At 35.8% G+C, this 27457-nt stretch overlaps 1 protein-coding gene across 6 annotated transcripts in view; it reads right to left on the reverse strand.

Annotated features, from left to right (window-relative positions):
* The window catches only part of Not1 (CCR4-NOT transcription complex subunit 1), a 710948-nt gene that overhangs the window by 422879 nt on the left and 260612 nt on the right, over positions 1 to 27457 (reverse strand). For 5 of the 6 annotated variants that reach the window (XM_090381951.1, XM_090381950.1, XM_090381947.1 and 2 more), the window contains 3 exons: positions 17861 to 18020; positions 14450 to 14711; positions 14261 to 14356 (listed from right to left, as the gene is read on the reverse strand). In XM_090381951.1, coding sequence (XP_090238077.1) covers positions 14261 to 14356; positions 14450 to 14711; positions 17861 to 18020 — 518 coding nt within the window. The remainder of the gene's footprint in view (positions 1 to 14260; positions 14357 to 14449; positions 14712 to 17860; positions 18021 to 27457) is intronic. The other variant, XM_090381952.1, reaches the window with a different exon arrangement.

Below are 27457 nucleotides of genomic sequence, written 5' to 3' on the forward strand. Positions count from 1 at the left end.
TCTTAGCAACTTCATCTCTGCTGGTTATACGCACCATGTCAATAGCTGCAGGTTAAACAAGGTTTCCCCCTGATGTAATGTGGTTCTTCTGCTTTGCAATCCACCAAGAAACAACATGAAGTCAGTGTAACTTGTTGAACAGAAAAGACAAGATTATCATTTGGAGCATCAGGTTGTAATATCATTCTCTTTTTTAAAATAAAAAGATTTTTCTTTTCCTATATATAAGAATGGTGTTTCGTTTTTACCAATACTGAAAAAAGACTGTCCTGTACAGTCAACCAATAACATCATTTAAAAAAAATTATGAACATAGTTTAGAGGCAAGGACTCCTAAAATTAATTATTCCTATCAATTCAATACTAAAACTGAACTGAACATGTGTAGTTAATTACTTTCAAGAAGCTTTTCAAATTGATGTCACAGCCAAGAAACTGAGAACAAGATTTCCTAGCTATAGCTTTTTCAGTCTATTTTTAATTGGCCTGACTGGAACTAATGTTAATGAATTTCATGAATCATACAGAAAATTTAGTCCCTCCCCTAACAACTGACATTCCTCATATAAGTTAGTCACAGAATAGCACATTCTGGGACTGCTATGTATGAGAAGGGCTATATCCAGAAAAACTATGTCAAACACTATTATTATGTATGGAATTGCCAAGGTGAGCTAAACAGTTTATCTAGATTAACTGACTCTTAAGTTAATACTAAATGATTACAATATATGGTTTTTAACTAAATCTTGGCCTAATCCTTCAGTACTGAATAGGAAGTTTCTCAATTATAGTAACTGTATTCTGTGCTGCGATTAAAATAGAAGCAGATATTAAAATAGAAGTTGAGGTTATATGGCCCAAACAATTAAGAGTTATTAATAATGATGTATTTGCCATCACTGAAGGACTGCTGAATGCAGTTAAAAAGAAAAAAAAAAAAAAAAAAAAAAAAGAGTTCTGTACTATTCATTTTAGTTCATTTGCCTCCCCCATCAAGTGTAAATTATTATATATCATGCAATCATCTCACATTGAATAAGTCTGACGCCATAATTGTGCTACGTGATTTGAACATTCAAAATATGGATAAGGAGAATTACTCTGATTGTAATACAATATTATTAAATGAAATTATGAATAACTTCACCCTTACACATCAGGTAACAAGTCCTGCCAGTAAAAATAATAAGCCAAACGTTTATTCTAACATCAACATAGACATTAAGGTTACAGATTGAATATTCCTATCTAATTACAAAGCAATTACATTTCTTGTATCAGTTGAAAAAAATAACTGTAATAATTAACACAAGGGTAAAGACTTTTATAAAGCAGATTGGAAAATAACCAAATAACATCTTATCTCATATCAGCTGAGGATCCTATTTACTGAAATTTAACTAAATTATTAATGTTATTTGGTAAATATACCAAACATATAGTCAAGTAATACAAAATTTCTCATTTAGTTTAATTAAGAATTAAAAAGGGTACTGCAACAAAAAGATAAAGCACACAAAGACTTAAAAAAATCAATAACACTAGTTTTAAAAATAAGTCCACAATGCTAATAAAAAAAAAAAAAATTGTTTCTAAATTGTTGTCATAATTATGGAGCATTGTTAACTGAAAATGTATCAAATAATAATCCTTACTTTCTCTGGAATTTTGTTAATTCACTTAAAAAAAAAAAAAAACCCATAGTAACAATGTAATATATCTTATTTAATAAAAATAACACAACATACACATCATAGAAAATATGATGTAATAAAACTATCACTGATTATAATGTAAAATCCAAAAATATAGATAGTTTCATTTCACTGCAATCTTGAACATAAGATTTAGATATATCAGTCAAATCTCGTCAATACAAAGTTCAAGGGACCTAAATTTTCACGTTTTGTAATAACAAGGTTTGTAATAAATGAGGTCTCCCAAAAGTGGGTAGTTTACTGGTGTAACAGACTTCCATCCCTTGTTGTGAAAGTTGATAGCCTAAATAAATTTAAGGCTGAGCTAGACAGATATTTGGAATGAACGGAGGGATGAAATGGGAGCTTTTTTTTTTTTTTTTTTTGGCTGATGCTGCATAAGCTTGCTTTCTTGCATCATATGCCTCTACTAACGCTAATGCTAAATGTCAAAATTTAACCTTTTTTTTTTTTTGGCACATATGTCTAAGAATAATAATAAATAATAATAATATCAAAAATAAATTAATTTAAATTAATAAAATAAAATAATAATAAAAAAAGCCTTGTCTAACAATAGAGTAATAAGAATAATATACATTTTAAAGATTTTATTTTTAAGATAAATTAAGAGAAAAGCAATTAACAGAAACAAAATTATTGCACAATATATATTTTGATATATACAATATTTTAAAAAAGAGACAAATCCATTAACGTTTTGATAAATTAATCTAATGTAAAGAAAGAATCCAATGTTCTTTGCACAGTTTTTGTCCTATATGTATTTTTAACTACAGCACACACATTATCAAATGCAATACATGTAGTTGCTTATTCATCAATGTTACTGCAGACCAACACATTCTCTATTATACTCAAAGCATTATACTCACTTGGGCATCTCTTTTAGATCGTAGTGTGTGTGTGTGTGTGTGTGCTTCTTTAATTTTGCTGTCACTGGTAACAAAAACATTATCGTTTTGCTTGGTGCTTAGCAGCTCTTCTGGTGTTGCGTTGCTGTGGTGGAAACTACATGTACCTTCACAATTCGCCAACAAAATCCATATCTCCTTCAAATTCCTCAATGTTGCTATCACATTCATCTGCTAGCCAATGTTTTTCGGTGATATTCTCTCCAAAGCTACTTTTTCTGAAGCAGTTGATTATTATACTTGATGCAATACTGTCCTATACAATAACAAAATTATGGATAGCATCCAAGACATTGCAGTTTAGCTGCAAATTGTTCCTCCCCTCCGATGTTGAGGATCAAGTATGTTATCAGGCACCATCTACAGGCTCTCTCGTGGTTATAAATAATGCATGGATCCAGTTAATGAATAAAACATAATAGGAAGTTAAAAACAACAGCTGTATATTTGTCAGCTTAAGTGTCTTGGCAGAATGTGCTGTACAACAATCTAGAATCATCAAAATGTTCCTTTTTTCTGAAGCCAAGCCAAGCACTTCTATATTGGCCACATAATCACAGGAAAGTTGGTTAACGTCTTTAAAGCATCTTGGCCTGGAAAACTTACCAATCACATGTGGGCATAGTTTTCTACTGTTTGTTTGTTGTTTGTTATTTGGTTTTTAGGAGCATTAGCAACTAAGGCCATATTGCTCCGGGATATGCGGTGGTCATTCCCTGACCTTTCCGCATCCTCCGTATTTGGTGGTGATGGTCTCGAACCCCGGTCTAATCAAGAAGTGTGTGCTACGCACTGCTGCTCCTTCCCACCTGGCTACGGAGGCGCCTAGTTTTCTACTGCCATCTGAAATGAAGTATAAGAGAACAATGAGTCTTTGTTTACTTAATTTTCCACCATGACAAGACACTCCTAGAACAGCAAATGTTTTGTTTGGCAGCAAATTATAAAATACACCTGTCTTTGTCAAGATTAAAAATATCCTCATATTTTTCAAGAATGGACTGTACAGAACACAACCAGTCTGTAGCTATTTCTTTGTCGACTTGCTGCAAACATTTTACAAAACCACATTATTCCTGTCTTTAAATATTTGGAGCCAGCCACTGCTGCATTTGAAGCAGTGGCTGGCTCACTAATTCCATGTTACTGAGCTAGATAATTTGCCTTTTCTTGCAAAATCGGACCTGATATTGGAAAATTAGATGCACACATTTGTTGGTACAGCTTGAAAAGTTTTATTTCAAGATCCTTGTGTTTTGAACCAGGAATTCGTTTCCTGTTTTTTCATTGCTGCTCTGGTGCAAGTTTGTTTTTTTGGTTTTACAGTATTGTAGATAAAGTAGGTAAAGGGATGTTATATTCCTTTTGCAATGTCTGCTTCAATCCTATCAGCCTCTTGTATAATTTTCAGTTTAATTTCCAGGCTTAATTCTGTCAGTTTACGTTTTGTGATCATAACACTACTAGATGAGATTTAATATAAACAAACTTTATATTAATTTAAAGACACAAGTTTCGAAAAAAACAACAGCTCAGATAAAATGGCACAAAACATAGATTACCGTATACTGTAGCAAAAGACTCTTTGAACTGACGTAACAATTACAACCGACCCTAATCTCATGGAGAGCAAGGGAACATATGTAAACAAATTAGAAAAAAACTTTTTATTCTTTTGTTAATTTAACATCTCATCTTTCACAATGATGTTTTTCAGAGTACACTTTTGTAGCTACCATAAACTGGTTTTGTTTATACAAAAGTAATTTCTAACTAGTCAGTGCCATCCTTTGGGAAGCAGGGAACCGGGTAGCCAGAGGCAATAATCAGACAGCTGTGCCAAGATTTATATTAAACATACAAAATAACAATATTTATTTCTCACGGGGTGAAAACGAACTTTGTAATACATATTAACCGAATTTTGTAATAAACGAATATATTTACATAGAAAAGCCTATCCTTTCACAGGGGAATGGTATGTGCTTCATATTATCGAATACTTTGTATAAACCGAGTTTGTATTAAAGAGATTTTACTGTATCACAATTAACCACCTATATAAGGAATAGGCACCCTGAGCACAGAGACTGGCATACTACATTGCAAATTACACAGTATTTCCTATAACGAGGCCAGAAACATGCAGTTTCTTAGAGGTATGGTGCATTCTAAGATTGTTATTTCACTGATCTAAGTTTTTATGTACCAAAGTAGCATGTGAATCTGAGTTTTATCGTTCTCACCAGCAAGAAAAATTTAATGCCTTTGTTTATGAGACTCAATAATTGTATTATTCTTAGTGTAATAATGGTCACAGTGATACCTCACAATTTGTGCTTAATTTAAGTAATAAGGAGTCTTTGGTGGATCAACAGGAGGTTCTGTCAGGTTTTGCTGTGTTACCCTGAGGACTGCTGACCACCATGGGAGTGGAAGGCTCGCTTACCCGTGTTCCTGAGAAGGTCACTACAGAGACATGTTTTAAGGTGGCAACTATATAACAGCATGTATTAACCTTTACAAGCGGAGCTCCTCCCAACTGATCACATGATTGTCTGGCACTTCCAAGAGAAGCTTAGATTGTGCCTTGCCTTCACAGGCTGGTCACGTGACATAAATTGTGCTATGCTGGTGCTTTCCCACCGATCTCAGTGTCAAGCAGAGAGAGAATAAGCACCTTTTTCTACACATTCAAAGAATTCTAGGGAAGTGGTGCCACAATGAATGCTGTCTTTCCACTGACCGCACGCCAACATGGTATGTAATCAATCTCACCAATATAACTGTATAGGATGGGGTAGCAAAGTTCCACAGAAGGGATACCCGCTTGTAAAACATTCTTAAGACGAAAATGTACCAACACATCGGATGGACGTGGTAGTAACATATTTTCAAGATTAAAACACACCAATGTAAAGGGGTTATAGTATGCAAATTGCCGGCAAAATTACTCATTTTTCAGCCATTTGTTAATCCGTATTTCTCAAGATCAAAACACATTATTGTAAGCTTGTCAGGTGACATCTATGCTTCAGTTTTAAAAGTACCTTTTTCTACATATTTTCTACACACACTAGCACAACAGACAATGGGGTAAGATGGTCATGTGATATATATGCCGCTTCTTTCTCTTGGATCTCAACAACAAGTAATCAGAGAGAACACAGGTACTCTTTTCTACACCTGTGAAGAATTTCTTTACTTTTCTCAATATCAAAAGGAAACACCTTGGGCCAACTAGATATGAATGGCATAACTACCGATGATTCCATTCAGGATGTTGAATGGAATCACCAATAGTTATAACTGAGAAGAAAGTAGAAGAGAAATTGTTGAAGTTAATAGTAAATAGGGTACCTGGGACTGCACAAATATATCCAATTATATCAAAATCAACAAACGAAATAAGCAAATCTTTGGCCATAATTATGAGAGAATCATTGGATTCTTTTGGGGGGGGGGTTTCCCCTATAGATAATATATGCGCAAATGCATGTCTATTCACAGGAGTAAGGGATCAAAGTATAAACTGAGTAATTATCAATCAGTAAGTTGGACTTCTGTTCCACAGAAAATAATGGAGTCAGTGGATAATGTAATCAATGGATTTGTTAAGGAAAGATCTTGTCTGAGCATCCAATTAACTGCTATGACACAATAACAAAAGAAGTGGATGCAAAAAAAACCACCTCTGACATCATATATACAGTAAACCCTCACTAATCCAGATTAATGGGCGAAGAGGTCATCTGGATTAAGTGATAATCTGGATTAGTGAAACAAAAGATAGCCTTAAAAGAACAAAAACTTAGAACACAAATGAATGGAAAATTTAATATAAAATATAGGTTGTGCTGATGATAATAAATAAATTTAAAAAAAATCACTACCTTTATTTAAAAACTATAAAAGGACAATACATTTTTTCATTGATAGAGGGATTGATGTATTGTTTTTACATATTTATCAGGTGGTGCTGGCACCACATGCCAACGCCACTTCATCATTGCTGTCAATACCATTTAAATACAGCTTCTTCCAGCAACACTTCTTTTGGCTTTTTTAATATCTGTCTATTTGATACACTGCTATTATCGCTTCCCACATCAAATTTTAAAGAAAACATCTTTATAGATTCTTTTTGTTTTCTTAATATCTGACAGTCTACTGGACAATACCAAATTCTTCAGCAATTTTTTTTCCAGAAACACCATTTAAGTTGTTCTATCACTTTGAGCTTGTTAATGATAGTTAAAGTAACATGTTTTCTTTTTATTCCATTTTTCAATTCTTTAGAACCCATAATTATATAAAATATGTCAACTTATGTACATATATCATTTCTGAAAGTGATAAAGCCCAAGAAACCTATAGGGGAAAAAGAAATCCAAAGAAGAAAAAATTGGTCAAGAAACACTTGTTATGATGAACCGAATGCAAAAAATGAAGAGTAAGATAAACACTGACAAGGAGAAAATTGAGTATACTGAGTTATGCAAAGCCATTTGAAAGAGACTCAGAGAGGATATAAGACAATTTAACACAAGAAAAGTAGAACAAGCATTAAGGGAAAACGAAGGATTTAAATCAGCAGCCATGAGCAGTAATACAGAAAGACAAATGATACTGAAACTGAAGAATAGCAATGGTGTACTTATAAACAGCAGAGAAGGCATAATTCAAATAGCAGAAGACTACTATAGAGAATTATACAAGGAGCGAGGGAATGATGCCAGCAGTGGAGAAGATGGATTGCAAATTAGCAACACATACGACATACCCGATATTCTTCCTGATGAGGTAGAACATGCATTGAAGAAAATGAAGAATCAGAAAGCCCCGGGGGAAGATGAAGTTAGTGTAGTGTTGTTAAAATTGGGAGGAAGAGACATAACACAAAAACTGGCAAGGCTCTTCACAAAGTGCATTAGAAAAGGTGTGACGCCTAAGCAGTGGAATAATGCAATCATAGTTTTGCTGCATAAGAAAGGAGATAAATCAGAAATTGGAAATTATAGACCAATTAGCTTGTTATCCCACATCTACAAGTTGTTCACAAGGGGCATTACTAACAGAATAGAAAGAATACTTGATGAGAATCAACTGAAAGAGCAAGCAGGCTTTAGGACAGGATTCTCAACTATGGATCACCTTCACATAATATCACAGCTAATGGAGAAAGCAAATGAATATAAAACACCATTATGCCTGGCATTTGTGGATTATGAAAAGGCATTTGACTCCATACAGCATAAGTCAATGTTTCAGGCACTGGAAAGACAAGGCATAGATACCCCCACATATTATGATTTTGACGAAAATATATGAGAATGCTACCTCCTTTATTAGACTAGACAAAGACAGTAGGAAATTTAAAATTGAGAAAGGAGTTCGACAAGGAGACGCAATATCTCCGAAGCTGTTTGCTGCTGCCTTTGAGGAAGCTTTCAGAAGATTAGACTGGTCGCAGAAAGGAGTCAATATGAACGGAGAGTACCTAAACCATTTACGATTTGCAGATGACATTATGGTCATAAGCCACGATCCCAAAGAATTAGAGGAAAATCTTAATCAGTTATGCACAGTTAGTAAGGATTTTGGACTAAGATGAATATGGCTAAAATAAAAGTAATGATGAACAAGTATACCACAGAAAGGGACATAATGACTGAAGGAGCAGTAATTAAAAAGGCGGAGTCATATAATTATCTGGGACAAGTTATTAGCTGTAATAATGATAAATGGCTGGAAGTCAAGAGAAGAATAAATTTTGGATGGATAGCATTCAGGAAATATAATTACATACTGAAGAGCAATATCCCAGTTTGTCTGAAACATAAAATAATGAACCAATGTATACTCCTCACCATGACTTATGGAAGTGAAACTTGGGCACTCACCAAAAGAATGGAAGAGAAGCTGAGAACTACACAGCAAAGAATGGAACGAATCATATTGGGAATCAGACTGTTAGATAAGAAGAGAAACACATGGATTAGGCAGCAAACTCAAGTAAAGGACATTCTTATCAAAACTAAAGAACTAAAATGGTCTTGGGCAGGACACATAGCTCGAAGACATGATGGCAGATGGACTAAGAAAATAACAGAATGGTACCCAAGAGGAGCTAGAAGAAAACCTGGAAGAAGGCAGAGATGGATAGATGAAATTCATTAGTTTGTGGGTAGTAAATGGATGGCCAGTGCTCAATACAGAAGGAACTGGAAAGTTGCTGGAGAGGCCTTCATCCTGCAGTGGATTGAAAATGGCTGATGATGATCACTGATGAGCCAAAACATTATGACCACTTACGTAATATGATGTTGGTCCTCCATGTGCAGCCAAAACAGCTTGTAACCAGCAAGGCATGGATGCTACAAGATTTCTAAATGTGTCTTGCGGTATCTGGTACCAACACACGTAACCAGCAGATCCTTTAACTCCTGTAAGGTCTGTGGTTGAGATGCCACAGATCGGAGTTGGTGTTCTAACACAAACCACAGATGCTTGATGGGATTGATGTCTGCAGAATTTGGAGGCCAGGGCAATGCCTGGAAGCCTTCCTCATGGTCTGCGAACCAGTTTCGAACAATATGGGTGGTGTGGCATGGTGCATTATCCTGCTGAAAGACGGCACCCGCCAGATGGGAAGACCGTTGCCATGAAAGGATGTACCTGGTCAGCAATGATATTTAGGTAGGTGGCAGATGTCAGAGTGCCCGGCATCTGGATGACTGGACCAAGGATATCCCGGCAGAACATCGCCCAAAGCTGCCACCGACTTGTTTTTGACCCATGGTGCATCCAGGCGCCATCACTTCCCCCAGATAAAGGATGCACATGTACCCGGCCTTCCACATGGTGCAACAGGAAACATGATTCATAGGACCAGACAACCTTTTCCTATCACTCAAGGTCCAATTTCGTTGCTTGCATGCCCATTGTAGGTGCTGTCACCATTGAACCGTGGTCAGCATGGGCACCTGGAGTGGCCTGGAGCCTCATTTTTTAGCAGGGTTCGATGTACTGTGTGTGTGTGTGTGTGTGTTGTGACACATTACTCCCGTCACCAGCATTCCAATTACCGGTGAGTTGCGCCACAGTCACCCTTCTGTTGCCATATACCATCCGGGAGAGATTTCGCTCACCCTGAGCATCGATGAGCTGTGGTCGTCCAACACCTCGCCGACGGTTTGTGGGTTTTCCCTCTTTGGACCACTTTCGGTAGGTATTAACCACAGTTGACCATGAGCACCCCACCAGCCGTGCCATTTCGGATATGCTCCAACCCAGTCGTCTGGAAATTACAATTTTGGCTTTGTCAAACTAGTTTAAGTCCGCAGCCTTTCCCATCTGAAGAACAAGAGTAACACTGATTAACAGAGCTGAGTATCAGGTGTTTTTTATACCGTCTCTCGACCTGCTCACACACCACAGTTCACCTGCAGTTGCTTCAATTTGCATAACGACTTGCTGGTCATAATGTTTTGGCTCATCGGTGTATATGTATGTATAAAGAAGTGCGCAAATGAAGCAATAACATCTGTCTGACTCAGAATCAACAATAATACCAAACAATACACAAGGTAATGTAACGTATGGTCCATCTTTCTCTCTCTCTCTGCACAGAGTGACTCATCTGCCTACCTAAATCCCATGTCTTTCAAAGTATTCAACTGTGGATGGAATTTTTCTTATTTCGATTCGTATTAACTGTAACCAGATTAGCGAAGGTTTACTGTGCTTATGTTTCAGTCAAGCTTTTTACACTATTCCACATAAAAGACTGCTGTACGAACTGGAACAGTGTGACATTGGAGGCAAGTTACTGCTACAGATAAAGGTATGGCTAGGGGGCAGAAGACAGAAGATGGTTATCAATTGGCACTGCTCTTCTTGGACTGTTATTAGTGGGCTCCTTCAGGCTTCAGTTTTGGTCCCTTACGGCTTTCAATATTTATTAATGATACTGATGAAAACACATCAAGCTTACTGTCTAAATTTGCAGATGATACAAAGGTTATCAAGGTACACCGGTGTACAAAATTTAAGGACTAGTCAAGTTTTCACCTACAGCTTCTCATAGGAATGGCCTGGACATGGGAAAAGCATACCATCCGGGAGATGGTATCTTATGAAGGAATCTTATGAAGTACAGAAATGATGAAGGAAAGAACACCGACACAACAATGGAAACAAAATGGTACAGAGGGACTTTATTCAAAAATGGCAACATAGCACTGGCTGCCATGATACAGATGCATCACTGCCAAAGATGGAACAAAGGGAAGAGGTGGTCCTCAGTAGGAGATATGGCCACCCCTAATGTTGATGCAGGCTTTCCACCACCTGTCCATATTTAGAACAATGTTGTTAATAAGTACTTGTGGTAACATCGTCCATTCCTGTCAGCGCCATCTTCAGCTGGTGAACATTTTCTGGTGGGTGTGGACGTGCCGCTAGCTGTCTCCCTAGAGTGTCCCATATGTGTTCGATGGAATTTAGATCGGTGGAATGGGTAGGCCAATGGCACCTCGGAACAGATGCATATGGGGAAGGACTGCCTCAGTACAGTAGCGGCTTCCAGTATCTGTACTTGTGTACGTCCATCCAAAGATAACGTCTCACTAGACAAAACCACCTAGACTGCCATATCGATCCCTTTCAGTGATGTTTGCGGTGTGATACCGTGTGCCAACCTCTTGCCAGATCAGCTGACATCCAGAATCACTGCTGAGACTGAATCTATTCTCATCAGTAAAGAGTATCTTAAGTAAATATTTTGTGGTTGTAACCTTTAGAAATAGTGTTGGTACATAAGTTTTGCACACCAGTGTAGTTAATGACAGGAATCAAGGCCTAATACTGCAGAAAGAGGTAGATGGGCAGAGAAAGGGTACAGTGTTCAGTATAGAGGTTGCCAAGCCTAGAAGGCACTAGAAAAGGAGGAAGGATATAAAAAAGGAAATAAAAGTACAGGAAATTATTTCTACTGCTTAAGAAAGAGGTAGAATTACAAATGCAAATTCAGACGAATAGAACTCTACAGAAAAGACATGTAACAAATAATATATAAATGGAAGGATACTAATATTTATATTTACATTTATAAATTTCTTATTTACAGATTATCTTAAAACTGCAATTATATATACTGAGTTGTCTTTGCAATCAAAAAATAAGATAAATATAAAGATTTTTTCTGGTATTCATGTATGTTACTGTTTTAATACATCCTTTAGACTGCTAATTTTTTTTCATACATTTTTGGCCTTCTTTCTTAAATATTAACCTTCTTTATATATTAATACATGTCTGCCCATTAATTTATACTTTATTTATGTAATTTACCTATAATTTTGGTATTAGAAATGATTTTCATATGCTAATCTTTTATTTTTTTTCTTTCATTCCAACCTACTTTTCTAGCAACACCTTCTAGGCTGAACACTGCACCATTTCTCTAACATAGTCTTAAATGAACACACAGAGCTCACGTTTGTCACTTTCAGATCATGCAAGGCTGAAATGCATGCACACATGCATAAAAAAAAAGTGAAATTAGCTTCATTTGAAAAATGGGAAAGGTTTGATCTATTGTTCACATTGAACAATAAATCAAAACAATTTCCAATGCTTTATCAATAAAAACTGTACCTCTATCTCAGAAGAAAAATGCCACCTTATTTGGCTTCATGTCATGTCTCCTACTTGATCCTCATTTATTTCTGATTGCTTGACAGTTAGCAGTGATTTTTAAAATTTTCAACAAAGAAATTAAAACACCTTTTCTCGGGGAGTAGGCTGAATTTGCAGTTCAACAGATAAGCATAAATTAACGTGGAAATTCATCAGCCTGTATGATTAATAAAGGGTTAACAGAAATCAGAGATAAAACTGTGGTTTTTATTTGGAGGGAGGAGAGTGTTCAATGTATTTGAATTTTATTTTTATAATGATCACAAACACAAAAGATGGAGAAATTGCAGTAATTCAGTACCATATATGAGTTTAAGCTTGAGAAGACAAGATACCTGTTATCAAGGCATGGAATTTCAGGAGACTGTAATTTTCAGGAAATCTATACAAAGAATGGTTGTTCCAAATAGCAGAAATAGAAGAGATAACACAGGAATAGTAAAGATTAATTCTCTGAATCTGAAGTTGAAATATGAATAAATGTTGATTGGTTAAAGCATGTGTTTGTGCTGTTTTGAAAGAAAGAAATAGAACTACAAATTCAGAAGAACAGAACCCAAGAAAATACCTACAGAAAAGGCACGTAGCAGGTAATATATAAATGGAAGGATACTAACACTTATATTTACATTTATATTTGTAAATTTCTTATTTACAAATTACCTTAAAATTGCAATTTTATACACTGAGTTGTCTTTGCAAAAACAACACCTACCAAATACCTCTTGGGGCCAATTTTGCCTGTAATACCGCCTGTACACATCTTGGAATGGACTCCACAAAGTGTTGCCTAGTGTCCTGTATGCCAACTATGCATTGCACAATGCATAGTTGGCATACAGGACAACTATGCATTGCACAATGTGTCTAGAAATGCCCACATATTGTCAGGTGCATGTTCAATGGGTTGAGATCAGGTGAGTTGGGCAGCCATGGAAGAATGAAGAATTCATCATTGTGTTCGTGAAACTAATTATCACTAAGCCCTGTGACATCGCACATTGTTGCTTTGATAAATGCTGGAGTTGGCTGAACACACTTCATCACGAAGGGATTTCCTTGGCTAGCGATGAAAAGCAGGCATTCCATTTGAGCTGTTAGTTAACGGTGATCAGAGGACCCAAGGCACAACACAAAAACAGTCCACAAACTATAACACCACCGCTGCAGCCTGTAAAACACCAACAGTGCATCCAGGTGCCATGGTGTCATTTTGTTTTTCCAAGTGTGGATCCATCATAACAGAGTTTGAAACAGGAATAATCAGAACAGGCAACAGATTTCCACATATTGGTGGTCCAGTTTTGTTGCTGATGTACTCATACAAGGTGTAGTTTCTTTTGTCTTGAAGAAAGCATGGGTATCTGTGACAGCCATCAACTGCTACAGCCTATAGAAGCTAATGTCCAGAACATAGTGCATGTGAATATTGGTCTTGCTATTCCTACGTTGTACTGGGTGGTTACCTGGGCCACTGTGCTGCATCACTGCTAGTTCTGAGACACACTATGCTCAGCATGGGTGTCAACTGCATGCGTGGCTGCCCAACATGTGATATTTGTCTGATTGTTTGATTGCTGTAGAGCCAGTCATGGTAGATTTGTGACACCATAGAATGGGAGCACTTAACCACATTGGCTGTTCTCGAAATACTAGCACCTACGTGTCTTGCCTCCAAATTCATTCCACATTCAAAGTCAAGATCTTGATGCTAAACTGTTATTCGCTACAAACACCAAACTGATATCCACTTGTGCAAACTGCAATCTTATATCAGCTGCTACCAACTTTGAGCTTTCATCATCATCACGGACCAGTCCATTCCTACACAAGGGGGTGTTGATAATGCAAATCCAACTCACTGTATAATGTATATTTAACAATAAATAATTATGAATAATAATAATGAGTAAATTCCTTTACCTTGTCTTAGCCGATCTACACTTTGAGGACCACCCAACATACTTTTGGATGATGCAGAAGTAATGCTTGGTGACATTACAGTGCTGGTGTTTAAACCTTCAAAAATTGCAAGGAAAAAAATTTAAAAAAAGGAGAAAACTTTCAGAGAAAAATTACTGCACTTAAAAGTAAAAGAAAAAACTAACTCACTAAGCTGTGTTCCAAACTGTCCTGGTAGTTGTGATGACAGAGGTGGCATAATATTAGAAAATGGATTTTGAGAAACAGATGAAACAGCTGGAGTTGTTGGTGCTGGAGTTGAAAGCAACTTTGAAGGAGAACCAGAGGTGGGATTAGAAAATGAACTTAGGCTTCCAGATAAAGGAAACACAGAAGACCCGGAGTTTGAATTATTTCCTCCTGTTCCCAGAGTGAGAGTTGGCATCGAAGATAAGCCACTTAATGCTTCCAACTAGAGAAGAAAGGACAAAGGTAATATAATAAAAATATTTGAAATTTTTATCTCAGAATTTCAATCAAGATAGAATAGAAATTAAGAGAAGTGGAGCTTAACTTACAAGTATTTTGGTTGATGTCATCAACCAAAAAAATGTTTTTTTGTTTCATTTTTGTAAATTCATGTAACTTTTTTAAAAAATATGAACATTTTAGTATTCAAGTATGGTAAAAGTCACCAGTTTTGTATCATTAATTATTTTTTCATTAGAGATAAATGGCCAGAAAAACTCATTTCAAGCTTTGTTGCAAAAAAGCACTCCCATTGTTAACATTTCATAGAGCATCATTTTCACAATTTTCATGGTTGAAAGCTGACTTTTGAGGAAGTGATTTTTTTTTGTTAAACATTGAAAACTTTACAGCAAAAATATATTGAAATGATTAATATTAACAATCATACAGATTTTCATCAAAATATCCTCCACGAGATTTTATCACTGCCTTACACAGTTGTGGCATTCTGGTAATTAATTTTATAACAGTGTCTTAACTAACATTATTCCAAGCAATCTGCAAGGTACCCCATAAATTTTTTGGGCAGACTTCACGGACTTAAAGTCTAGATCAGATGATCCCATAAAAACTTTATTGGGTTTACATCAGGTGAGTGGGGATGGCTGCACCATAATTAGCAATATTCTCTCTCCCACCCATTGTATAATTGCTATAAAGTCCCTGCTCAGCTTAGAGCTGTGCTTCAGGCCATTGCCTTACTGTAACATAAAATTTCTTCCATCAAGTCAAAGTCTAGAGCATACTGCATTATGTTCAGGAATGTTTTTATAGACTTCTTTTCTTAAATTTCTTTCAATTCTGACACCCACTCCAGAAAAAAAGAAGCAAACCCCAAATCACGATTGAACTACCACAGTGCTTGACAGTAGGAACTAAACAATGTGGCACCATTTTTTTTTTTCAGTTGATCGTCTCACACACTCTAAGCTTGGGTCCATCCATCCACAGTATGTTTTTCCACTCTTCAAATGTCCAACATTGATGGCGCTTAACCCAAGCCAACTGTTTAATTCGATTTTCCAGTTTCAGTAATGACTTTTGGACCACTACATGACCATGAAGTCCTGCTTGTTTAAGACAAAGTTTTACAGTGGATGTGGTCATAGGAGTTTCTCTGTTCCTGCTGAACTCAATTTGGATTTCAGGTGCTGTAAGTTGTCTAGGATGTGTTTAGGAATCAGTGTTTTGGTCCTATCTTGTGCTTTCTTTGCTATGCATGGTCATCCTGATCATATTTGTCCTTTAAAATGCCAGCCTTCTTGAATTATCAAATGGTAGTTTGTACTCCTTTAAATGAAACAACTAGTTTTTTGCCAATACTTCTCGTGGAATAACTTTCTGTACACAGAGTTATAACAGCACTTCTGTTTTTAACACTCACTTCCTTATGTTAATGCCAATGGTAAGGCCACACATCTTGAGTACTGCATACAGGTCTGGAGGTGTCATTTTAGGAAACGACATGGATCTGTTGAAACAGATGCAGAAGAACAAGGTTGGTGAGGGGGAGCAAAAAGGTTGTTTTCCTAGAAAAGGCTGCAGTTTTGTAAAATGCAGTGTCTGAAGACTAGGCACCTGTTAGGAGATATGTTTGAAGTATTTGAGGCAGTGAATGGATTGAGTGGAGTGAGCTCTTGATCAGACTAATATGATGGGACATAAATTCAAATTGAGGTAGGGTGATTGCAGGTCAGATGTGTGGAAATTTGCCATCAGGCTGAAGGCAAATTTCCACACATCTGACCTGCAACCACCCTACCTCAACCTGATGGTCGTTGATTGCAGGAACAAATCTCCATCTAGCTTTGTAGAGATGGTCAGTTTGAATAAATCCAAGGAAGAACTAGATAAACTGCTACAGGAGATGGACAGGTAAAATGGGAAGTGCTGCTTTTTTTTTGACTAATGCTGTATAAGTTTGCTTTCTTGCATCATTTGCCATTACTACTACTAATCATAACAATATTCAAAATAAAACTGAACACAGAATTAAAATTAAACATAACAATAATAATATAATTTAATCAAATATAGGTAGTTCCTCCTACTAGTATTTCCCTTTTAGAAGAAATCTTAAATTTTCTCTTGAGTAAAGGCGCTACTGTATTGCCATTTCATAACATCATTCATTTCTAATAGAGTATATTTTTTTGCATTCCGCAACAGAATATACAAATATGTATCAATACTTCCTCCGCCAAGTTTTATTTTCTTCACTTCCAGCTTTACCTGCAGATTTTTCTCTTTGAAATTATGTTGCCATTTCTGGCAACATCTGGCTCATCCCATCCTAACTATGTTCTTACATCCTCCAAATTAATATTATCTTCACCCTTTGTAAAACACATTCTGACCATCTTAATAAAGAACGTAACCATCATTTAACAGCTTTTCCATACACTCACGGTATTTTGCATTACTCTGTTCCGACTTGCAAACAGGAAGTAAATAGCACTTTTAATATTAAAATTTTTAATACCATTCACTATCTTTTGTCTTCATATCCCACTCACTTTCAGAATCAATATGAAACTTTCGTTTGATACAAACATTTCCAGCTAAGTATTCCTTTGATCCACAGATTGTATGTGAACTATGGTACTGGGTGGTAAGAAGAGGCACTTATACCAGTGCTTCATAAAATTTAATTTGCAAATGCATCATCTAAAATAATAAAAATGTCTCAATGTTTTCATTTGCATTTCATTTTTCTTTTTGATTGGTTATTTTATTTTATTATTATTATTTTTTTAAAAGTAACCATAAATCCACTCTCAAAGAAGAACAGCATCATTAAATTCTCGTTTAGGAAAAATATTTATTCTGATAAATATACATATAAAAAATAAGGCAGTCTGAATTATAGAGAACCAAATTAGCGACATTAGAATTTGTAAGGTTGCTCTGTATAGTGTAACTCTACTAGCAGATAATCATATAAGATCTTGTACACATTTTAGTGCAAGTAAACTGCAGACTAGTTGCAATTAAAGTATCAATCAATTTCAATACAATGCTAACAATATATTCCAATTTTACTTAGAATAGCATATACAAAAAAAATAAAAAATAAAATAAGCTTCTTACTGAACTAGTTGGTACATTAATTGCAGCAGCAGAAAAAGCTGGTTCTAATCCACGTGGCGTTTTGACAACTCCAGGTGGGGGCTGACGAGGTTTATTAAGAAGGATGCTACAGTTGCCAACCATAGTTAAAATATTTTCAGAGAGTTCTTGTGCAACAGTCCTAAATGAATAAAAATAAAAATTTATCTGATAGAATTCCATGCAAAGCAACAGTCTAAATTTTACAAAATGCCACACACACACACACACACACAAATTAATCTTGAAAAATGCATTATCTGACACACTAAAAAACAGTGAATGACTATCTTGATCATTTGAAGAGAACGCTTGAAAATCAGACAAGTTATAAAGCATCAACTTTGATATTTTCTGTATAGTTAACCATTTTGTACAAACCTTTAAATTTATTCAAACTATCTGGTATTCTGGATGTGGCCCAACCATTGCCTTATATAAATGCTCCGCTAAACACATTCCTGTATATCACTAGGAGAACCTTGTGGGCTGTTGTGGCAGCCATTTGCAATGCCCAACATTCAATTACCTTTGTGTCTTTTCCCTTATCACTCACCTTGAGTTTGGTGCTATCCAAATGTGTCACGCTTACATTTATCAATATTAAACCTGACTTGAGGTTTAATAAACTAAACAGATGGGTTGAACCTTTTCAGTACATCTGTTTAGTTAATCTAGATCTTCTTGAATAGAATGCCAACTGTGTCACAGAAAATTATGCACTGAACTTCAATTCCTACAGCAATATTATTAATAAATATTAAAAAGAATACCAGCCCCAACACAAACCATGTGAAACCCCACTCATCACATTAATTCTGCCAAAAAAGCCAGCTCACACAACCACACTGTATCTTGCAGATGCTGATAATCATCTCCACTTTGATTGACAAATTTTAAAATTTTATTCAGCAAATTTAGAAATCTGTAGAAACTTACTCTGACTTAGCCACTTCACATCTGTGTGTAATATCAGATCTGGTTCATTTTTTCATCGAGGTGCATTTTGAACAGAGTCCTTTTAAGAGATTATTCTCTGATGGAATTCACGATTTTGAAATACTTTTAGTATTTAATCTTTTTCTGGCTAACACTTTTTGGTGGATGATACAGTGGTAACTCAAAAAATCTGGGAGTTCATCATCCTTTTGGCACAATGCGATGAATCCGTTAAGATGCCCTGTCATTTAGCTCCATCTTTGTTATTGATACGAGCTTAAATAGTGGTAATTTAATTTTTTCAATAAAATTTTTGAAGGCGTTAAATATATCAAGACCTCTAGTTCTTTCTTTTAATGAAACCATACCCAGCAGTTCTCTAGTGGCAGAATCATCGAAAACCATACAAATAAGAAAGAGCAATTGAGCTATATCACTGACTTCTGTTATAGAGAAAAGGACACACAATTAGCAATATGAGCACGCAATTGTTTGCTCACATTTTTACTCATTTTTTCGATGTGTCACATCACAGTATTTCAAGACAATTGCAGATCTTGAAGGGCACTTTTAATTCCATTTTTGCTCTTAAAATTTTCAAAAAGAGAACCTGTTATTTCTAAAAATGCGTCTTTGATGAATTGACCATCAGAAAATGGTTTGCATTTTTTTGCAAGAAATGACTCACTTTAAATGATGTTACAGTTACTGCTTTAGATTGTAAATTAGGTGTCACGAAGAAATTTTGTTGTGCGAATAATCTGGATTTAAGTTCTTTTAATTTATTTTTTCTAATGTCACTATTAGGCGAAAAATCCGATTGGTATTTACCATGGAGCGCTTTGAAGTGTCTTTCTAAATTTCCTTTTTTGGGTATAGCCACAGAAGCATTGCAAATCAAATAACAACATTTTTCTTTTATCATTACAAAAAAGTATTCTAGTTCCCACTCTTGATGAAAATTATACTTTTTACTCTTTTTCTTAGTATTCATTTTAAATCAAAGGGTATTAAATTAACATATAAGTACCCAGTTATTAATATTAAGTAAGCCAAATAAGAATTCGACACATACACTACGCTCTCCTCAACATAATTGAGTGAATTTTCACTAGACAAGCCTAGTGGCTGCGCAGCGACAAGAGTGGTCATGTGGTTCAACAGATTTGTAATAAGCGTATACAGTGGGGCACATAATAATAATAACATTTAGATTTTGACTAATCTATTTTTTATATATATTTAAAATTCGTCGTGATCGACTGAAATTAAAGCCACAATCGACTTGTTGGCCACCCCTGCCATATAGCATCTTAGAGTGTTTAAAGTCCCCTCTTCTGAAATTAAAACCCGTGACTACCTTTAACTACTGCAACGTCTTTCTTCGTCTTCCAACTGACAACTGCATGATTAGTACCTGCCAATACTATAATAGATACAGATAGACTAAACCATTTGGTCTTCTTGCCTGTAATTACAAATCCCTAGCTACCAATATGGATAAATTTCAACCGGACACCAACAGATGCATTTGCCAAATCAAATCATACAGAATCACAGCCTTATATTAACCCCCATCACGGACATTTTTTTTAATAATAACTGGTAACTTGGGATAATACCTTACCAGGATCTGAGAAAGATTCTTTCTTATGGTTACAAATTCAGATTGTATACAAAAAACAGCCTAACCACATTCAAACAGCAGCTATATCAGGACCTCCTTAACTACTGCTTCATGCTAGCTTACAAAAAAAACACACCTATTGAAGCTTTCCGTATGTGGATAAATACTGTGTCGTCAAATTAATCAATAATTATAAAGCTTTAATATCACGTGGATTTTCCTACCACTATCAACTGCAATATCTACAACCTTAAAAAACAGTTATCCGAGATGCATAACCAGTTTCTCATTACTACAGTTGAAAAGCTGCCAACACCTATGCTTTCATATGTAAATCTTTTTACTTGCATATTAAATTCTGAACTCAATTCTAGTGAAACATACAAGCCTGTGACCATTAACTGCAATATCATAACAAAAAAGTTAATAGCTATCAACAAAAAATTAAAACTTAATATTATAATTGTAGTTTTCCTTACATATCAATCACACGTTTCATAAGAACCCAATAGGCTTCAGATTTATTACTTCGTGTAAGAGCAGTCATGCACATAAACCTGTTAAGACTTTAGAACAGTTACTGAAACCCATCATGAACTTCCTACATGACAGTAGGATTATCACCAACAATGTCTCTGTTTCAGAAGCCTTGCATAATGGCAATATATCCCACATACAAATCTTTGACTTCCATAGTCTATTCACCAGTATTAATCAAGCTAGTTTGAAGTCTGTCCTAAACAATCTGTACAATAAATAAAAACATATAATAGACAGCAAACCAACATATTGGAACAATTCAAATTACATTTTTGATGGTAAAACAGTTTACCAAAAAACTATGGGTACCCCTAAGGGTAGCCCTGCTAGTTGTATCATTGCCAATCTCTACCTATACTGGTCTGAAACTTGACTACCTCCAGAAATCTGGATGTTTAGATACATAGACAATTCATTTGTAGCAAATTGCCCCAATTTCCTACAAGACCTCGCCAATATATACCTGAAGAACTCACTCCGAAAAAAACCCAATAATAATAATAACCTTGCAGAAAACTACCTTGATTTATGTATAGATCTTAATAACTCTCAGACCACAGTCAACATATAAAATAAATGTGAAGCTTTCAACTTCAATGTATTTAACTTCACACACTGGCATTTTAATATCATTCTATCTCAATGTATCAGGATAGCCATTATATGCAATAGCAAAAAATTGATAGTTAAAAATATCAGAAATCTCTATAATAAACTTCTAGACCAGTGATGGCGAACCTTTTTGAAGAGTGGGTCAATTATTTTTTATTTCTTTTTTAAAATACTAGCCCGTGAGTCATAAGTTAGTAGTCTCAATTAGAAAGGGGGGGGGGGGTAAAAAGGATGCCAATTATTTGGAAACATCAAACAATTTAATGATTTTTCAAATAGATATTTACAGTATACCCAGTATAAAATAAAATATAAGTATAAATTCAGTAGCTTTCGGAACACGCGTCCCTTTATCAACTGACAAATTTGAATACATTACAAGCAAAGTGTGGCACGTTACTCATGCGTCATTGTTGTAGCACGGACGTGTGCTGCCTTACGCCAGTGATCATCCATCAATAAAACGGTTGTCTCTAGGATGGGATGTATACGCATGCCTTTCTGGCGATTTAATGCCTTAGGGTTGTTTATTATGTTTAGTGACTCTAGCCATAGGCGGTGGCGAAAGTGTCGCGCGTGGTCCACTATCTCAAAGTCGCGCTTGGGGTCAAGATCGTGGTTGGTAGCCCAAAAATGTTCTGCAAGCACGGACTGGTCAGTTTCGGCAAGCCGGATTGCTCTGTCGTGTTCCGTGAGGCGATCCTGGAGACGTCTCAATGTCTCACCTACGTAGCAACTGTTACAGGCCCTACAGGTGATACGGTACACTACATTGCTGCGTAAGACAGGTGTGACAGGGGTCTTCACACTGGAGACAAGTGAACGTAGGTTCCTACCTGGTAATTGCACACATTTGATGTTGTAACTTCTCAGGATCTTCGAGATACGTCCTGACACTCCTGGATAGTACGGAATGTAGGCGGATGATATGCCGACTTGCTTCGGAGGTCTTGGGTTGGAAGTAAGTTCTTGTGCCTGTAACAAGCATCTGTTTAGTACATGGGATGGATAACCGCATCTGGTTAGGTCCGCCTTCACACGGCCTGTAACAGTTGCTACGTAGGTGAGACATCGAGACGTCTCCAGGATCGCCTCACGGAACACGACAGAGCAATCCGGCTTGCCGAAACTGACCAGTCCGCACTTGCAGAACATTTTTGGGCTACCAACCACGATCTTGACCCCAAGCGCGACTTTGAAATAGTGGACCACGCGCGACACTTTCGCCACCGCCTATGGCTAGAGTCACTAAACATAATAAACAACCCTAAGGCATTAAATCGCCAGAAAGGCATGCGTATACATCCCATCCTAGAGACAACCGTTTTATTGATGGATGATCACTGGCATAAGGCAGCACACGTCCGTGCTACAACAATGACGCATGAGTAACGTGCCACACTTTGCTTGTAATGTATTCAAATTTGTCAGTTGATAAAGGGACGCGTGTTCCGAAAGCTACTGAATTTATACTTATATTTTATTTTATACTGGGTATACTGTAAATATCTATTTGAAAAATCATTAAACTATGGACCCCAGTACTCCAGGCCCATTTGTCACTATCAAACAATTTGTTAAGAGATCAAGTTGATAGTTGAATCTTTTTGGTTCTCACTTTTGAAATAATCCAAAAAAGGTTTTAGTTTCCTTTTTGATTTATAACTTTAACTTTTGCAAGTGAAGAGCTAAAAAAAAAAGTAAATATCGAAGCTTGATTTGATACCTTGTACTGCACCAGGTGACATCATGACCAGTATTGCCTCTGCACAAAGTATTTGAATGAGCAAGGAATAAAAGAAAAAGCCTTTATTTTGAAATATTCTTCATTAATAATTAACATAATTACAGATACAGTATGTGTAATAAAGTTGATAAAAGTATATTTAATGCGAAATTTGTTGTTGCTTACTTTCAGACAGTTTCTTAATATTAGGTACATACTTCGTGTTCATTACTTTAATACATTTTGCAGTCAATTCATTTCCAAGTTTATTCCTGTTGGAAGATTTAACAAAATTCATTGAGGAAAACAATTTTTCACATGAATATGTGGACCCGAACATTGTGAGAAGAGCGTTAGCCAGTTTCCTCATACATGAAAAATTGTTCGGTAAAGAATACCATGCGTTTAATATAATATTTTCAACTTTTAGTGTGGGATCTTCATTAGGCCTAGCTGCATTACTTTCTGAAATTTTTCCTTCTACTTCGAAAATCAAATTTTCAAATTTATTTTTCCACACTATGCTGCTTTGGAATTCAATTAATTCCATTTCTAAGTTAGTGATACCTAGCCACATAAAATCGTTTAGCTGCATTGTATCGTACTCTGCTTTATGTGGACATAAAATAAAGCGAAATGTATTTTCCAAACTTTTAAATTGATTATATCTCTCATGGAAAGCTTGTCTTATTTTTTGCAAAATGGTTAAATATATTTTAATTGCATTTTCTTGAATGTCAAGAATATTTTCAAAATCTTTAGTGTTTTGAAAATGTTTTTGTAATTGAGGAAATATTTCATGGTGCTCATTTCCAAATCTTTAATAAAGATGTCAAGTTTTTTCATAAATATTTTGATATTTTCAAACATCATTAATGCAATTTGTCCATGTCCCTGAAGTTTTTTATTCAGTTCATTGAAATGCTGAGTGATATCACATAAGAACATTAAATCATTTAGCCAATTTATATTTGAAAATTCGTCATAACTATTCTTTTTTTCATTCAAAAAGAGCTTTATTTCGTCTAATAAAATGACAAACCGATTAAGAACTTGGCTGCAACTGAGCCATCGAACATTGTTTTACGTCAAAATCCAAGAATATTGGCACTCAATTTCCTCTAATAATTGTGCAAATTCTCGCTTATTAAGACCATTTATAAAGTTAATAACTTTAATTACAACTGGCATTACATTAGAAAATGTTTTTAAACCTTGCTTCGCACATACAACTTGCTGGTGTATTATACAACGAAATTCTATCAGAGAATGTCTCTAATATTTTGCTTAAGCTGCTGAATAAAACCAATGTTTTTTTCCCACCATATTGTGAGCACCGTGTGTTGTTCCAAAAACAATTTTTTGTAGGTCAATTTCCATTTTTTTAAAAATGCATTATCAAATTCTTTAAAAATATCAAGACCGGTACGCCTTCCTTTCAATGTTATTAGTTTTATTAACTCTTCTTTCATTATATTGCCTGCATTATATCGAGCAAAAACTGCTGTTGCGCATAACCATTTACATCAGTACTCTCATCTAAAGCAATCGAATACATTTCTACAGACTTTAAGTCGTTATGTATTTGAGAAGAAATATTTATTTCTAATTCTATTACTCGATCTTTAATAGTATTGCGACTTATTGGTAACTCATTTATACGCTTTATAATCGAATCTTTTTCCTTAAAATCTGAAAACAGTAGAACTACATTCTAAAAATGCTTGTTTTACAAACTCCTTCTGAAAGAGGTTTCCCATGGCGAGCAATGCAATGGGTTACTTGAAAACTAGCAGCTGTAATGTTATTTTTCGGAGTCAAAAAAGTTTTTAAAACACTTGTTTGTGAATCATTCTGTTTATTTTTATTTATTTTTTTTTTATAAATCTGACATTACATATTTATATTTTATAATTGTTTAATATTTTCGATTATCTTTTCTCTCTGTTCTAATTAAAAAAAGTAGGCCAATATTACAATAAACGCGTGCGCGTGGGTTACTTACAAAGCCTTCGTGGGTCAGTATCTGACCCACGTGTCATAGGTTCGCCACCACTGTTCTAGACAAACAGTTTCATACTGCCTAACTGTATTAGCATATCAAAAAATCACTCCTTATTATCAAACATAAAAAGTTGATTCATTACACAAATTATGTGTGAAATGGAGCTATTATACTCCATGTGAAATACTATACTATTATACTCCAAATGAAATGGAGCTATTATACTCCTAGCCTCTTTGGTGTCTTACAACTTAGAAAACTTGTACCCACCGATTGGTTACCCAAGGAGTATTTTTATTTTTAGTCTTACTATTTTTTATTATTTCTTATATGTCTTAATTTTTTATACACCACACTTAACTCCTAATTATATATATACACTAGAAGTATACTCGCAGAACTATGTTCGGGGTCCTACTATAGGAACAGAAATCGCAACCACGAATTGCCCAAGCATGATCTATTTCCGTATTCTTTATGCTCTCCTACTATTCTATATTTTTATTTCTCGTGAGCCATTAGTTTACCGAACACAATATCGAGATGCTCCTTTTTTGCTGTAACACACGTTTCTCGCCTAAACAAACAACTATTTACTGCTACTTTTTAAGCTTGTTATTCCTTTCTATCGTGGGATGTACTAATTCATGTGTTTAATACCTACCCACAATATACATTCGTAATTGTAATTTTAATTTAATTTACTAGAGAATATTTTATCTAGTGTATTTTAATTTTAATTATTTCCTTAACTTACTGTTTCCGATTTCTTACAAACGGGGTTACTAGTGTATACTATAAATACTTTAGATCAGACTTATTTGAAACTTTTTTGTGACTCTCCACTACAGTACGGACCTTCTCTCTCTCTCTCTCTCTCTCTCTCTCTCTCTCTCTCTCTCTCTCTCCCCTCAGTCATGTACAAACTCTACCTCTGTAAGTTATCCTCTTTCATTTTAACCTTTCTCTTTGCATTCTGCCTCTGTCAGGTTGGTTGGTTGGTTGTTGGGTTTTATTGCACATTAGCAACTAAGGCTATAATGCACCAACCTCTGTCAGGTCAGCCATGAAATATACATATGCCTTATAATTTAAATGTTTTAAATTTAACCCTTATCTTCTACACCGGCTTTTCAAATCTACCACATGCTGCATATATTTCATGTCAGAAACAGAGGCCTTACTTCTTGCTGTTTTTCCTTTGATTTCAGTGGCTTACCCTTGAACAAGGCATTGAAATCATAGTATACGCAGCATTAAATATGTCTTATTACTTTCTTTCCCTTCCTTGTTCTCCGTAGTTACATTTTCAGTTCCATTAGCCTTTCACCATTACCTATTCCATTCCTTTCCTCTCTACCTACAAACATATATATATATATATACAGGGTGTCTCAAAAATATTGGTACAAACGTTTAGGGGAGGTAGGTAACATCTAGAGGAATGTGAATTGCATAGGAACCCATAACCGAAAACGTCACCGTAAGTCGGTACACGGCACTGTTCATCAGTTCGCAAGAGGGAAAATTTCTGGTTTACTCATTCAAATAGTAGTCGCCACACGAAGAGCATGCATCGATATACGAACTGTGAGTTGGCAGACATGCACCTAGTGTATGGATTAGCAGAGAGCCCACACGGTGTGCGGCCCTCCCATGCGGCGCAACATCGCTTCACAATAAATGTGTGGGCAGGTATGGTCGGTGACTGCTTAGTTGGCCCATACCTGTTACCATCTCGCATGAACTCCGCTAAATATCGGATCTTTCTTGAACAAGTTCTACCAGGGTTACTTGACGATGTTCCAGCAAATGTGAGAGACGCAACATTTGGTTTCAACATGACGGGGCGCCTGCCCATTATGGAAGATGTGTTCGTGACCTTTTGAACAGGCGTTTTTGGGCGTCGATGGATTGGCCGTGGTGGACCCGTTGCCTGGCCCCCACGCTCACCTGATTTATCAAGCCTTAATTTCTTTCTGTGGGAGGGCCCCTCAAATCTATTGTGTATGAATCGCCTGTGGAGATGAAAATGGATCTCGTGGCGAGACTCGTCTGCGCTGCTGCTGCTACTGTCAAAGACACTCCAGGTGTGCTCGACCGTGTCCGCCAATCCATGCTGCATCCGTG

Source organism: Mastigoproctus giganteus, chromosome 9, assembly GCF_048544385.1.
Source record: "Mastigoproctus giganteus isolate SK-2022 chromosome 9, ASM4854438v1, whole genome shotgun sequence".
In the NCBI taxonomy this organism is placed as follows: Eukaryota; Metazoa; Arthropoda; class Arachnida; order Uropygi; family Thelyphonidae; genus Mastigoproctus; species Mastigoproctus giganteus.